Raw genomic sequence first — 15,427 nt, 5'->3', positions numbered from 1 at the left:
AGCGAGGTGATCGATAAAAAGCAGCCTGAGCGCCCCAGGATGACTAAATGCTGCATGACTCTGTAGTTAGTTTTTCATTCACTGCTGCGGTTCCCTGGGGTCAGATCCGGGGGGGGGGGGGGGGGGTTTCAGCTCGGTCTCCCGTGGTCTGACGCTCCGCACTGTCACCCTGCTGCCTGACAAAAACAGTCCCCCCCCCCCCCCCAGGGCAGCCCCTCCCTCTGGTCTTTTTAAAGTATTTCTCAGCTATTGGTGTGTAATAAATACAGAGCTTCACAGCATAGGGTGTCAGATGACCCTTGAGTCTTGATATATTATGACAGTAAGGCTCGTCTACATCAGCAGATTTGCCACATTTTGCACAAAACATATGATCATTTTAACAATGACGATGAAGATGCACAGCTGGCAGTGTCTGAGAGGAGAATCCTTTTAGTTAGATGTAAGTGCCACAGAAGAGTATAATTTATTTGAGATATATCATACATTTTTGCAGGTCCTGAAATGTTTACAAATGTGTTTAAAATTCCATCTGCTCTTTGTCTGATATGCTTTCTTTCATCATAATCATCATTATTAGTATTATTATTATTATTGGTATTATTATTATTATTATTATTATTAATGAGTGCCATCAGTTTGATTCCTGGCTGCCAAACATGGCCATTCCCCCTCTGTCCTCGGTCTGGGTGATCATGTGCTTTTGGGAGATCATGTGCTTTTGGGAGATCATGTGCTTTTGGGAGATGTACTGAATCCAGCAGTGAAATATTCTGCTATTTTAATATCAAATGAGCGAAAACAAAATGAAAAGCCTCTGAGGCTGTTTTCCTGTGTTTTCGGTTTTCCTGGGGTTTCGCAGCTGGCTGAGGGGCCGCACTGGTTCCCGCAAACAAGCATCCAGTTCAAACCTGTTCAGTCCTGCAGTGATATCTTGTAAATCATCACCTTCTTATAAATTTTCACATGTAAGATTAATTGCTTCCAGAGGTGCCAAGGAAATATGTATAAGTTTATCCACAGTGCATTTTTAGTAGAGATAACAGACTGTTTCCTGACTTGTTGTTGCGTGTGTTTTGAATAAGGAATTCTGTTTCAGAGTCTCTTCTGATCTGCATGTATTTGCCTAATGCAGCGACCAGACGCTCGTTTAAGTGACGCTAGCAGACTCTGACACTTGTGTAGCGCCGTTGATGTTCAGTGTTGACGCGTAACTTCCAGGCATGTTGTACGGCTGTCGCTTTTCATTCACGTCGGCTTCTTGGCCTGTTTGAGGAGCAGAGAGTGCAGTGGAAGTCCGTGGCAGTGCTCTGTGGTTCCACCTGGGAGAGGCACTGCATCCCAGTGTGATCCCCCCAGTCCTGGTGCACGACAGCTAAATCCAGATGCTTCTGTTCTCTACTATATGTCTGCAAGTCCTTCGAGTCAGCCATAGTTTTATAATGTTTTGGGCTGCTTGGTTCACGTCGTGCAGCAGTGATAGCATGGGTACGATGCGATGCAGCCAGCAAGGGTGTGGAATGATGCCATGTGAAACCCTCATCATTGCATAACATTTACTCATTCATTTGACACTTTCATCCAAAGCCATTTTTGTCTGCATTCCCTACGATTTGAACCAGCTCCGTTGGTGTTGTTAGCACAATGCACTGCTGGTTGAGTTGTTGGAGGTGAATGACTGCTGTGGCTATTTTTTCCACAAAGGACAAATGTAAAGAAGAAAACAACCGTGGATTGTTTCCTTTGAAATAATTTCCGTTTCATTGACAGATCAGTATAATTTACATAGCAGTTTTATTTATGGTTTTGTTTGGAACAATAAAATAAACAAGTTTATACGAATATTATACAAAAATGACCACGGAATCAGCCTTTCCACTGCATTTGTTTGGATTAAAAGGCCAACACCATAATATTTGTGCTGACGGCTCTCCAGAATGGCCCACACATGATTGCAGGACTGGGGCCTGGTGACCGAGGAGGTCCAGGGATGGGGACAGATGTGACCGTGAGGGTCTCACTCTGCCTTTTTGGCTACGTCTTCTCCGTTCTTCCACCAGGGAAGGAAGTCCTTTGCAATAATGCTCCGTTTTAACTTTGCCGCTTTTCAGCGGTTTGCGCAGATGCAGGCCAGGCCGGGACAATGTGCTCCGCATCCTTGCTGGACAGCCAGAGCAGCCTGGGATCGCGGCTCTGACACGAATCACACTTTAACTCTACGACATTAAGCCCAGCGCACGGTTCCCTGCGAAGGTACTTAAGCCCATCAGTCCAATTTTCTGAGATGACTAAAGGATTTGTGCTTATTTTCCAAAGACACGAGTGCTAGAAATGAGATTTCTAGGTGGAAGATGAAGGCTGGAGAACTTAAATTATAACAACGATACTTTATTGATCCTGAAGGGTTAGGGTTAGGGTTAGGGTTTCAATTCTCTTCTCTCCTGCCCTGTCTCGCTCTCCGTGACACACAGACACATATGCAGGTGACAGTCAGCCTGGCAGCGAAGGGCAGCCACATGCATGAATTTGCGTCCTCTAAAGTCCTGACAGGAATCCTAAACATTGTCTGTGAAAGAATCATGAATCTGTTGTTCCCCGGCAGCCTGAGAGCCTCAGCACCCCCTCCCGAGGGCGGGCAGCGGAGAGGAGAACGTCCGGCCGTCCTGCAAGGCTGGCAGAGAGCAGCTCAGACTGACCTCCTGGCGTAACCGCCGCTGAAGGTCCCAGCGCTGCGGGCTGGAAGCCGCCACAGCGTTCCCGTTACAGCTGGCGATCTAGGGTCCACGTACGCTAAATGAAAGACCGAGGGTGTCACAGAATGCGGGAACCCGCAGACGCGTAAGCGGTCAGCTAGGAACATGGTGCCGTCATGGCGAAATTAGAGCATTATTTCATTAGATAAAAATCAGCCGGGCTGTGGAACACATTGACCATAGATTCACGAGATCTTAATTGTAGGTTAGATTTTCCACTTTTGAGCTGAGCACCTCGCCGGGCCTGTGGATGGGGCCTGGGGGGCAGGGTCACTTAGGGTTGAGTCTGGGGGCTGGAATCTCCCCGCTCCTGGGGGCAACGCCTCCGCCACCTCACAGGCTTCCTCCTCTCAGCTGCTGGCCGCTCCTCTCCTTCCCTCGGTCGGTCAGAGAGAGCTGAGGTTAAAAATAAAACCAGGACTCGCGGCCTCTGGAGAATAGGGGTGGAACTGGGTGAAATTGCTGGTTCCGCTGCTCCACATATAAATTTCACAGAGGCTGTGGCTGACCGGCGTGTTTACAGTGACGGCCTGTAACCCCTTCGCAGCTGCAGCCGGCGGACAGAAATGCAGGGCTCAGATTCTCCATCTTTTCATCAGTTTCAGGGATATACTTCGCTACTAGTATGGTATGGTGGGGTATAGTTATGGATTTTATTGCTGTCATTATTATTGAGCACTGTTCTAAACAGTTGTGAAATGCTAGGTCAGGTTTCTAATGACGGTCGCAGTGAACATTCGATAGGAATGATCGATGGAGGAGTAACAGGAAAGTCCATTAAAGACAATGGCAGCAGTTTCAGGCCAGGTATACAAATACGTTCCATCTGTATTTACTTTTATTTACCAGGCTAAGCACTGCAGCTACTTAGAAAAAAACACCCCATAGAATATGAAGATTAGGTATAGTGTGGAAAGTCATTTACTTTGGATTGTATTCTAATTTGTATTTAACAGTAAAAAAATCTATTTTCTAATGATATCTGGCAGACAAATAATTAGAGATGCAGTGGACATTGCAGTGGGAAATGGCCTGGGGGGTACTTGTGGTCCTTTGGGGGAGTTGAGCTAACCTTCTGCTTTTTGTGAAATTTAAGACGCAGCAGAAAAAAAGAGCCGAATGAACAAGTGCGGATATATAATACAGGCTGTTACACTTTGAGATTTGGGGACAAAATGAGCAGAATAATGTATAGTTTCTGGTTTCTGCATCTCATTAAACATGTAGAAATGGAGACATGCTCTGGCAGTTTCTGAGGTAATTTTAACGCTGCCCAAAGGGGAGATGCAGACTAATATCTGAGAAAATGCCCAGATCCCAGGCTGTTCTTTTTAGGCTTTGTGTCTGCTGAGAATCCCTCCGCCATATCGCACGGCTGTCTGGCCTCCTGAGTGACACTGGGCTTCTGGAAGGTTCTCTGATCCGGTGGTTACACCTTCCCTCGCAAGCCTGCATCAATAAGTGTTTTCCTGGAGGTCACATGTGACTGAAGAGGCTGATGCAAGCTACAGGGCCAGAGAAAAAGGTTTTCCAAAGAAAACAATGTCTACTCCTGCTTGATTTTTGGTTGGTACAGCTCTGCCAATGACACCTAGCCTGTGTTTGAGTGCATGTCAGGGCTGGTCCTTGGGGTTCCCCACAGTAAAATTGTGTCAACAGGGGGGTCCCACATACCCATCAGCCCACCAGGAAATGGCCCAGTATGTTCCTCCCTGGTGAATGGTCAGTATGTAGCCACACATGCTGATGTCGGGCATTAGCCTTGTGGCTGTACGGCCCTCAATTAGGCCCCGGGCTCCTATTGGACAAACTGGAACATGGATGGACTGATAAGATGTCGTAAGCTACGCTTTACCTCTCCTTCAAGTGCAGACTGATAACGAGGTCATTTCTTCACCAAGGCAGACCTGCAGACCCCCTTGGACGCTCGTGTGTCACGTCTTTGTTTTCCCTTTTTTACGAAGCAGTTTCATTGGGGGTTTTACGTTCTTTGCTTACATCACTGCGCAGCGATAGGTCGGTTCCTCATTCACTGCGCAGCGATAGGTCGGTTCCTCATGGCCCCGATATGACACGCCCCCCTGTTTCATCACCCTGTCTCAGACATATCGCTAAGACGTAATTTTTTCCCAGAAAACATCGGCCTGGTTTATTTTGGGCCCTGATACATTTTTTGTCCTGTTACATGCAAATTCAGCCGTCTGTCCAGCACCTGTCTCTGCCAGGAGCGCAGACACCTGCTGTTAATCAGTATTTCTCTGCCGGTGTGTCTCTGCTGTCGTCCTTTTGGTCCCGGTTCATCCTGCGCTTACCTGTATTATACATTCCGCTCACTCAACGCTATTTGGCTCCTGCTCTGGCTGACAGATGCCACAATCACGGCCAGTGCAGGGCGGGGACCCCTATACAGGGTGGGGAGACCTCTAGGCAGGGTAGGGAGACCCCTACGCAGGGTGGGGAGACCCCTATACAGGGTGGGGAGACCCCTAGGCAGGGTGGGGAGACCCCTAGGCAGGGTAGGGAGACTAGGTTTAGCTACAGCTATGCAACATAGTCTGCTCTCTGTCTGGTTATATCATGCTGGTCAGGTGCCGAAAGGTCACACGTGAGGCCCCGACTTTTTCATCCTGATATTGCCCAATGGGCTTGAGTATCATAATATTGTGGGCGGGGCTAGATGGGTCTGCTGCAGTACGGCTGGATTCCTGTGGTCTGTTGAGCCAGCTGACAAGAAAACACAAAAAATGGAAAGTTCTGGTATTTATTACTCTGGGCTTTGAAATGAGAGGATGCACATGAAGCAGTTAGACCCTCATGAGAGCGTTGAGGGTTTGTCCCTCACCGCCCGGCCCAGGGGAGCCTGGCCTTGTAGATTCCTGTCGGGGGGGGGGGGGGGGGGGCATGCGCTGAAAGCCGCAGGAGGGGGAACGCCCGCGCCAGGCCGCACAGCTGCGCTGGACTGCGGCGACACTGCGTGGGCTTGTTTGGGCTTCGCTGGCCGGTTCCCGACCCCGTCGGTGGGATGGTGCCTGGGGGCGGTGGCTCCCCGTACTGACTGGCTGACGCCCGTCAGGAGTCACTCAGCTGTACAGGGGAACCGCCTCCTCTGCGCCTCCCATCAAACGTCTCACCCCAGCCGATGACGGATCCCACTGGCCTGGGCTCCAAGGTTGTTTTTTTTAGCATAATTCTACTGAAAACCCTAAACAACATTTGCCTGGTTAACGAGCGGCTTTCAAATTGCGTTCCGGCAGGCTGCTGAGGTTCAAATTAAACGTGAATCTTTCTTTGCTGTTTTATTTCTTTGCCAACGCAGCTTGTTCACAAGGAGGGGTTTTGAGAGAGATAAGAGAATCTAACACAGATGGAGAAACGTGCAGGCCAGCAAAGCGCTCTGGGGGCTGCAGGCGGCTGGGGTCTGCGCAGACGAGCTTGACGCCGCTCTCCCTCTCATTGCGCTCCCCAGGTCCCCTCCGCGGATGTCCAGGGCCTGGTGGCAGGGCGGCAGGAGCAGCGAGCAGAGCCCAGTCGACCATGGCTCCCGCCCGGGAAGGCGGCCTGGCCCGGCGCCTCCTCTCCCTGCAGGGGCTCTTCGCCCTGCTGTCGGGGGGCGTGCCCCGGGAGGGGGCCGGGGCCCGGACCTCAGGGGCCGGCTGCCACAGCACGGAGCATCCCGTCTTCTCGTACTCGGGTGAGTCAGGGGGACGGGGGACGCGCACAGAGCAGCGCAGCATGTGGCCTCGAGATTCACCACAGGGGCACGAGGTCACGGAAAGTCGACGGGTAGAAATATAGAGCATCGATCGAGCATCGAGCTCCCGCAAGGTTGCTATGTAACTGGAGGCTGACTAGACGAGATGAACCGTACCGTCCACCTGTAGCTATGCTTTGAACCTCCATGGGAGTACCCAGCGTCAGCGGCACTTGTGTACGTTCGCCTGTAACGCTATACAGAAATATATTCCCCAAAAACCACATGAAACTTGTTGCTATGGTTTCAAACAGCTAGGATCAACCGCATTGCTGGCTTTTGTCAAACCTCGAAACACATAAAGGTCTTAAAAATAGTTTGTTAGCCGGAGTTTCTGAGCCGTTGTTTAGCTGGAGATGTTGTTCTACCATGAACATTTTGACCACATTATACGTTGTCATACTCATATATTTATCGCAGGTTCTAAAGATAGATACCATGACAAAATGTCTCGTAATGTCTTGACTGGTATTTTTCCAGTTCAAATTTCCCAGGCGATATTTTTACATTTGAAACATTTTTCCTAAAAGTAAAATAATCAAAATTAACTCAGTTAGGTAATTATACGTTTTATATTCCAAGCATTTTGTGGGGCAGGTTAGTGCAGTGGTTAACAGTTATCTGAGACCTCTGGGACCAGGGTTCGAGTCTCCCCCCTGGCTCCACATGGTGGAGTTTGCATGTTCTCTCCGTGTCGTCGTTGGGTTTCCTCTGGATATTCCAGTTTCCCCCCACAGTCCAAAAACATGCTGAGATTAATTGGAGTTACCACATTACCCATAGGTGTGAGTGTGCGTGTGTGTGTGTGTGTGAGAGTGTGCCCTGTGATGGGTTGGTGCCCCATCCCGGGTTGTGCCCTGCCTTGTGCCCGTAGCCTAGGGGATAGGCTCTCGACCCCCCTGAACTTGAACAAGACAAGCAGCTTCAGAAATAGGATGGATTACACACCAGGTAATAAGATGTGGTTGCATTTCTTCACATCACTTGATGTTGACCGATGACCAGCTTCCCTCGTCTGTCTGTGAGTCTTAGGCGGTGCCTGGGAAACGCCGCAGTCAGTAAAAGCTGAAGCGGGCCGAGTATGAAGAGGCCAGCTTGGTTTTACCCTTTCGCACCGACATGTGACTGCAGGACGTCTGTGTAGTGAGCAGAGTGAGTCTCCTGCTCTCACAGGGCTCTGTACAGCTGTAGGTTCCGCCGTGTGGAAGCTGCCGTCGGGCATCCCTGAGCCGACAGCGTTAATGATCCCGTCTGTTTCCTCACAGTCCAAACCCGGCCATTAACCCAAATTAGCAGGTAACGCTGCAGAGTCACCAGCTCCCCATTCAGCTTCGGGCTCAATTACAGACCAGGGACCGATCAGAGACATTGTACCATGTCGCACTTTGAAACGCTCCGAACCCCACATTTGTGCAAAGACGATGCCCCGCCTCCTTCCTTCCTCTTTTCCAAATCCTTTGTTGTTCTCTATACTGAGGGACTTCCCAGTAAGATTAGTGTGGCTTACGAAGGTACAGAATCATCACATCCGTAACTTTGACAAACTGAGACGTAACTGCCACTGGATTCTGAACACTGGCATTTGCTGTACCAGGGATAATTGTTACATTGTTCTTTCAACGCATGAATTAGCAGATACTTTGGCTAAAGGTCAAAGTCTTGAATCTCAATCCCTCCGTTTTCACATGAGCTCTAAAATGCCCCCAGGGTACCTCATGCTTGTCTTCTTGGTTTTTCTCCACCATTACTGCCCAGTCCATGCAGCAGGGCTGCCTGGACTGGGATCAAACCCTTATTCACAGAAACTATGCAGTGTTTCCTGGCGATCAGGAGGTTTGGCGTATGGGCCATGTGTTTTTATTATTGCTTAGTGATGGTATGTTCCCTCTGTCTATGGAGGTAAACAAACATTTATTTATATGAATTAATTTAGGCTACTTGTTTTTCAGTGACAGTTTAACAGTTGCTAAACTAAGCCCTCAACAGTTTGGCCATCTCCAGTGCTTCACCCAGCAACAGAACAGCGTAACTGCACTGCACAGCCGAACTGTGTATGTGACTCAACCTAACTGCACCGCGCACAGCCGAACTTGTATGTGACTCAGCCTAACTGCACAACACACAGCCAAACTGTGTAAGTGACTCAGCCTATCTGCACTGTACAGCCGAACTGTGTATGTGACTCTACCTTATCTGCACTGTACAGCCGAACTGTGTATGTGACTCTACCTTATCTGCACTGTACAGCCGAACTGTGTATGTGACTCTACCTTATCTGCACTGCACAGCCGAACTGTGTATTTTGCATTCACCCTGGAGCCACGTCAGAAACTTACCCCTAATGTTAACTGGGTCACCTGATGAGTGGGGGCTTTGCTTCCATTACCGTGGAACCCTGATGATTAATTAGCGATAAATAAGCAGGTTTCAGTGTGTGTGTGTGTGTGTGTATGTGTGTGTGTGTGTGTGTGTGTGTGTGTGTATGTGTGTGTGGGTTTGCATAGATCACATTTGAGGACCAAAAAATCTGCGACTGCAATGAACAAACTAAAAATGCAAAAACTCTTGTATTTTGCTTGGTTACTTATGGTTATGGTTAGGGCAGGGTGGGGGTTAAGGTTGTCATAGTTACTTATGGTTATGGTTATGGCAGGGTGGGGGTTAAGCTCGTCATAGTTAGCATTTTTCCCATAGAAATGGATGAGTGGTCCCCACAAAGATATGTTTACCCGACATGTGCGTGCGTGCGTGTGTGTGGTGTGTGTGTGCATGTGTGTGAATAGGGGTATGAGCTCTGTTTACCTACCTTGTCCACAGCAAGTTCATTTTTGGAGCTTTATACGAGTGTCTGCTAAATGACAGCATAATACAGCCTGTTAGTGCTGCTAACCAGCTGAATTCTGTAATGGGTGCGTGGGGAGGTGGGGGCAGGAATCAGGGAATCAGGCTTCTAGGACGAGTCACCAAGGCCTTGCATCTGATGACTGGTTGGATGGATTTTTTTTTTTTTGCCGGGGCGGCAAAGATTTTGGCGTCGCAGCTGCCATGGAAAAATGGTACCAGCGGGAACCTAAACTACAACCGGAACTTACAATTAAAGGAAGAGATATTCAATGGAGCTGAAGTGCTCAGCCAATGAGGATGAGAGGAGAGCGGTGAGGCCGCATGTCACCAGCAACGCAGCTGTAGTCCTGTGTGCCGAAACCGCGCTTCTCCGTCTCCATCTGCAGGTACTTTGGTAAGCGATGGTTCTGTGATGCACTTGCTTGGATGGGCTTGTATTAAGGTATCAGCTTGCTGGTTCCACCCAAAGAATAGGATATGGGCACCGTGCACCCTCAGGATGTGCAGTAAATGTCTGCAAAAACAAATGGCATCACTTTTAAAGACCCCGCTTTGAGGAACAAAGTGAGGATGCAGCAGGGGGCTGAGAAGCAGCGGCTATAAGGTCACCGCGCCCTTTATTAGCTTATAAATGAGGAGGGGAGCAGTTGGGGGTCTCCTTTCAGCACCCCGACGAAGGTCTTTGACGGCGTTCCTTGGGGACATCGGGTGCCATGCTGAGGTGACACAGTGTCAAGGTTGCTGTCTGAGCCAAAGACAAATTCCATGTCCCGCCCCCTTGAAGCAGGTGGGCGGGACACGGTGTTGACGGCTCGGACATATCACGACGCTGCATGTGGGATGGCAGTTACTCACCCTGCTCCGATCCCACTCCGTCACCCACCCCAAAAACCACCCCAGCGCTTGTCAAAAGTATCCAGTGATCAATCATCCGCAGTGTGTCCAGAGCTGCGCATACGTCCGCGCAGTGACATCAAACGCGTCATAAACGTTGAGCATGAACACGTGTGAAGTATGTCCCAGCCTCCGGCTCCTGACCAATCCCAATCTTTCTTTCCTTCTTCTCTGTGTTACAGAAATCGAGCCGTGGATCCATAGGTTCAGCGAAGAAGACACTGTGGATTACTCACAGCTGACCTTTGACCCCGGCCAAAGTGAACTGATTGTAGGAGCTCGGTAATGGACTTCCGCTTAGAATCCTCATACTCAATGCCAAATATTTGCTATTTTCTTGTGGACCCGTTATTTAAAATTTCAAAGATTTTTTTTTATATATTAAGTTTTTTATTTCAAATGAGGTAATAAAAGAATACAAGGAAAGAGACTGTGAGATTGAATTGCCCAATCTTGGGCTCGTATCTTGTCTGTGAAGCTTTCTCTCTACTTATTATTATTGGCCTGGTAATAATCACATTTTCTGTGTGCGTATTTCCAAGTAGGCGTTGCATTTACTGGCAATCTGCTGTACACAAAGGGGAAGTGAGGAATTACTATGGTGATGCCGAAAGCCTCCATATGTACTCATAGATGGCAGTCTGTGTATGCTCGTTCCCATTACTGCAGCCACGGACCAGCGGAAATGGGTTTTTTCTTAGAATAATTTGGATTCAATCATGCAGTATTTTTTTCCTAGACAATAATGTGCAAATTTGCCATTTATAATACTTAGATATGTTCACTTTGGAAAAATACTCAACTGTAAGGGATTTTAGTCTATTCTACCAGAAACAAGTCGATGGTTTTGGGCCCTCACGCATTAGTAGAGTATGGATGTTATGCCTCAACCTGGCCACCAGAGGGAGTCAGGGGTGGCATGAAACATGCATTCCAGCTCACCTGCATATTAGATAATTGCCTAATTGGTTACTACCTGCCTGTTACTACCTGTGTCTGGCAACACACCCTATTTAAGTCTTTCTTTGAATCCTTTTTTTGCTATTTTTTTTGCCTGTGGTTTTAAGGGCACGATTGGGCTTTCTGAGTTTCTCTAGCATTTAGTTTATCTTCACTGTGACAAGCTTTTGTTTCAGGTCCAGGTGCAACTGCTTTTGAATGTTTAGCAGTGTCATCAGTATCGATTCTGTAAATGTCATTTTATTTCTCTTTGTTTCTTTGGTGAAACTAGTGTGTGGTGTTTGTGAGCCGTCGGGGGACAGGAGAGCGGGTGGATCTGCGACCGACTGGTGGGATGTGGCCCGATTAGCTGGGAAGCGGGAGGGGGGAGCGGGGAGACTGTCGGACCCGAGTGCCATGGGGCCGCTTGTTAGACAGTAAATGGGGGGGGAGCATTAGCGGCGCTGTGCCTGCGTTAGGCGCTGTGTTGTGTGAGGAAGGGAAATGTGTGGCAGTGTGTGTTGGGGTAAGATGAGGCTCGGTGACTGTGTGACACAATAAGGAGGCACCTGGGACAGCATGGGTGTCCTGAGAGGACGCTTCCGGCTGAGCAGTCCATCGCCTGTCACGTGGGGGGGGGGGGCTCCCAGCGGATGGGTGACGGGGGCGCGGCCAGTGACAGTTTGGAGGCAGGGATCTCCGTACGGGGGGAGGGTGGACGTGCCCTTTGACCTCAGATGTTTGTCAGTCCTCAGCTCATCTTTCAGGTGCCTCGGACAGCCTCCGTTCTGGTGCAGCCTTTCGCCACGTTAGTGTGGCGTCCCGTCAGGCGGCAGTAATCTCTGCCCTAAAAGTCTCTTTCCAGTGTAAATGGCTGACAAACCCCCCCCTTCCATTTAGCATACGACTCCCTGATAAACGGCTCCTCTTTAATATGAATAAATATCCCATAATGCCACATGCCTGTGAGGCAGCTTCCGGAACTTAAATTCCTGTCGGCATGAATGTAACTTCAGGGTTTGTATGTGTTTCTCGCAGATAGGAAGCCGGGTGCTCAGTCCAGTCAGGGAAGCTCCTCGCCGTGGATCCACACTCTGCTTTGCTAGAACGCTGACGTCTGTTTTCGTTCCTTCCAGAAATCGTCTCTTCAGGCTGAATGTGGTGGACCTGTCGCTGATTCAGGTATGGGCGCAACTTTCCGTTGTTATTACTTGAAGCACTAGGAGGGGGGGGGGGGGGGTGCCTTAACATGACAGACTCTTTAGTAGCTGTGCACAGTGACACACCGGTGTTTCTGGCACATGGGGGGGGGAGGGGGGGGGGAGGGGGGGCTCAGCCAAATTACTGTCAGCTTTGAAAACCCTGTAGAACATCAAAGAAGGGGCTTAGAAGGTGAGCAATATTATTTTTAGCATCAAAAACGGCTGTAATATCATAAAGCTCGGCGCATGGCAAAACAGCATTTTAAGGTGCTTCCCTCATTTGTGGGAGCTTCCTGATTAATTTAATCATGGCTGGCGCTCGTTAAGAACCCTTCGGAAATCCTCTTAGTCGGCCGATGCATGTCATCGGGGCACCGAGGAGCCACCGAATGTCGAGTTTGAAGTAAAATTACCATAAAACATGCAAATGACTGATGAAGATGACAGTACCTGCTTTCCCCAAAAGCTTGTTTTCCTTATACATCCCATAATGAATGAGAACTTCTGTTTGATCTTTTCTGTGTATGTGAGACTTGCTCGGCCAGAGCGCTGGCCTGGTAAAGTGAGTCCTTCCTTTTTCTCCTCTAATTCCTCCTTGTTTTCTTGCTCTACCTAAACATTCACTCTCTCTTCCCAAAGTTTCGCTTGCTGAGAGAGAGTGCAGCCTAATGGAGGATTAAACAGTGATTGAAACAGATTTTTGTGGCTACAAATGAAACACGTTGTCTGTCTTTTCAATAACTTTAAAATTGTTCTGGCTCAGGGGTTTATTTTCACCGAATATAAATCTTTAGCTGTGTGATGAATATTGCATTTAATAATTCATGTATTCTCCTGGTGTAGTGTGGCCTAATAAAATTAACTTTGCTCCTAGAGATCAGGAAAAATGTTTTATAATACATTTAATTTGGAGAAGCTTGCATTTTCAAATAAAATGTCCTGTAGCATCTGCGTATTAAAGATGCTTACAGTCACAGGTAGGAAAACTACAAATGAAATAAAAGAACGATGTTTTGGTGGATCTACACTCCCTTTATTGCACTTTGGCCAGAAAACGTATACGGGAAAAATAGCAGAAAATGCTAGTCTGCTGTGAACACACAAGATGATATACATTTCATTAAATATTGATAAATAATGTCAGAGGCAGTGGCTAGCACTGTTACCTCACCCCTCTGGGACCAGGGTTCGAGTCTTCGCCCGTGACAGCATCACTCTCCTTTTCTAGGCGGCTTGGCGTGTCCAAACTTTCGACTGGTTCCAGTATGTTCACGCTCACAATGGGAGAAGAAACAAGTCAGCTGTCACTTTTGCAATTTTTTTAATGAGAATTTATGCAGAGTCACACGGGACTTGTATTATGAAGCTGATTTCATCCACAACATGGAGTGATACTCCAGCCCGGTGCTGGGTACGCTCGGGTGGTAACTGAGGGTAGCATATACCACCATGCATTAAAATTCATTTCAGCTTTCGGAAGGCAGGAGGAAGGCAGCCTTCTGCAGGTCAGGGAGCTCGAAGATTGGTCTGGAGGATCTGCGGAATAGATATGTACTTCTGAAGTATAGAATGGAAATGGTCTGTATTTAAACTTAACAGATGATCCAGTTCCTCTCTAGCTAGCAAAGTATCTTAGTCTGCTGCCCTAACCATACTGAAAGCATTTTATAACATAAGGAATTGGAAAAACCTAAGAGGTTAACAACTGTTCTAATTTCAAAGTAGATCCGGTAGATAACCCTATACTTTAATTGTCCTTGTCTAATTTCTAGCTGTGCTCCAACAGCTCTGTGTTTGGTTCTGTTTTTAGCCTGGTGTGACTCTCCACAAGTGTTCGTGTAGGAGACGTGCATGTCGGTTTCAGCTGAAGATCAGGGGAGGGAGCTGCTGTTTCCACTCAACCCGTGAAATTGTATGTGTGCGTGTGAGTGTATGTGTGTGAGAGAGAGAGAGAGAGAGAGAGCGTGTGATCCTGTGCTGTGTGTGTCCGTGCTGTGTGTCCATGCTGTGTGTCCGTGCTGTGTGTGTGCGTGTGCGTGTGTGTGTCCGTGCTGTGCATTTGTGAGTGTTTAAGCTTCTCATAGACTGAATTAATGCTTGTTAATGCTATACATATGGACACACACACTATATTGCCAAAAGTATTGGGACACCCCTCCAAATCATTGAATTCAGGTGTTCCAATCACCTCCATAACCACAGGTGTATAAAATCACGCACCTAGGCACCTAGTGCTTCTACAAACATTTGTGAAAGAATGGGTCGCTCTCAGGAGCTCAGTGAATTCAAGCATGGTAACATGATAGGATGCCACCTGTGCAAGAAGTCCAGTCATGATATTTCCTCGCTACTAAATATTCCACGGTCAACTGTTAGTGGTATTATAACAAAGAGGAAGCAATAGGGAACAACAGCAACTCGGCCACGAAGTGGTCGGCCACGTAAAATCAGAGAGCGGGGACAACGCATACTGAGGTGCACAGTGTGCAGCAATCGCCAATTGCATCCATGACACATGCGAGTAGTTTTCAGTTCCAGGTGCAGTTTGTGGAACTAGCATCCTGGGGTCAGGGTGTACTCCAGTCTCCTACATCCTGCCCCCTGCAGGGTAGACTGTTGGATGGATGGATGGATGTCGTTGTTGGACTTCCACAGATGAGGTTACAATGAGCTCCTTGAAAGACTTCAGCCAGGAGACGGATTGCTGGCAGAGAGACGGCGGACGGTCTGCGCTGGGGGTCGTGGCGGGATTCTAACATTCCTGATGTTAAAAGACGAGGAGAACTGGCAGCAGGGAGCAGAAGCACCAAACTTCTAATTGGGCAGAATTTTCATTTAAATGTTAATTATAGGCTCATTAATTTGCAGTTAAATCACATTCCCATTACCTAACACCACTTTATATTGACTAGAACCTAATGAATTAACATTTTTCATTCCCTTATACTATTCACTGCTCTTCTACCATGCTGCTGTTTCAAATGTTTTGTTATTATTATTATGAATAGCATTACTGCTATTACTGTGGTACTACTGACAGCATG

General features: G+C 48.1%; 1 protein-coding gene across 3 annotated transcripts in view; it reads left to right on the top strand.

Moving 5' to 3' along the window:
- The window catches only part of LOC111833134 (semaphorin-5A-like), a 67,836-nt gene that overhangs the window by 11,080 nt on the left and 41,329 nt on the right, over nucleotides 1-15,427 (top strand). For all 3 annotated transcript variants that reach the window (XM_072711105.1, XM_072711104.1, XM_072711106.1), the window contains exons 2-4: nucleotides 6,220-6,444; nucleotides 10,425-10,524; nucleotides 12,318-12,363. In XM_072711105.1, coding sequence (XP_072567206.1) covers nucleotides 6,288-6,444; nucleotides 10,425-10,524; nucleotides 12,318-12,363 — 303 coding nt within the window. In that variant the 5' untranslated portion in view covers nucleotides 6,220-6,287. The remainder of the gene's footprint in view (nucleotides 1-6,219; nucleotides 6,445-10,424; nucleotides 10,525-12,317; nucleotides 12,364-15,427) is intronic.

This window comes from Paramormyrops kingsleyae, chromosome 4, assembly GCF_048594095.1.
Source record: "Paramormyrops kingsleyae isolate MSU_618 chromosome 4, PKINGS_0.4, whole genome shotgun sequence".
In the NCBI taxonomy this organism is placed as follows: Eukaryota; Metazoa; Chordata; class Actinopteri; order Osteoglossiformes; family Mormyridae; genus Paramormyrops; species Paramormyrops kingsleyae.
This window is presented reverse-complemented; position numbering and strand designations above follow the sequence as displayed.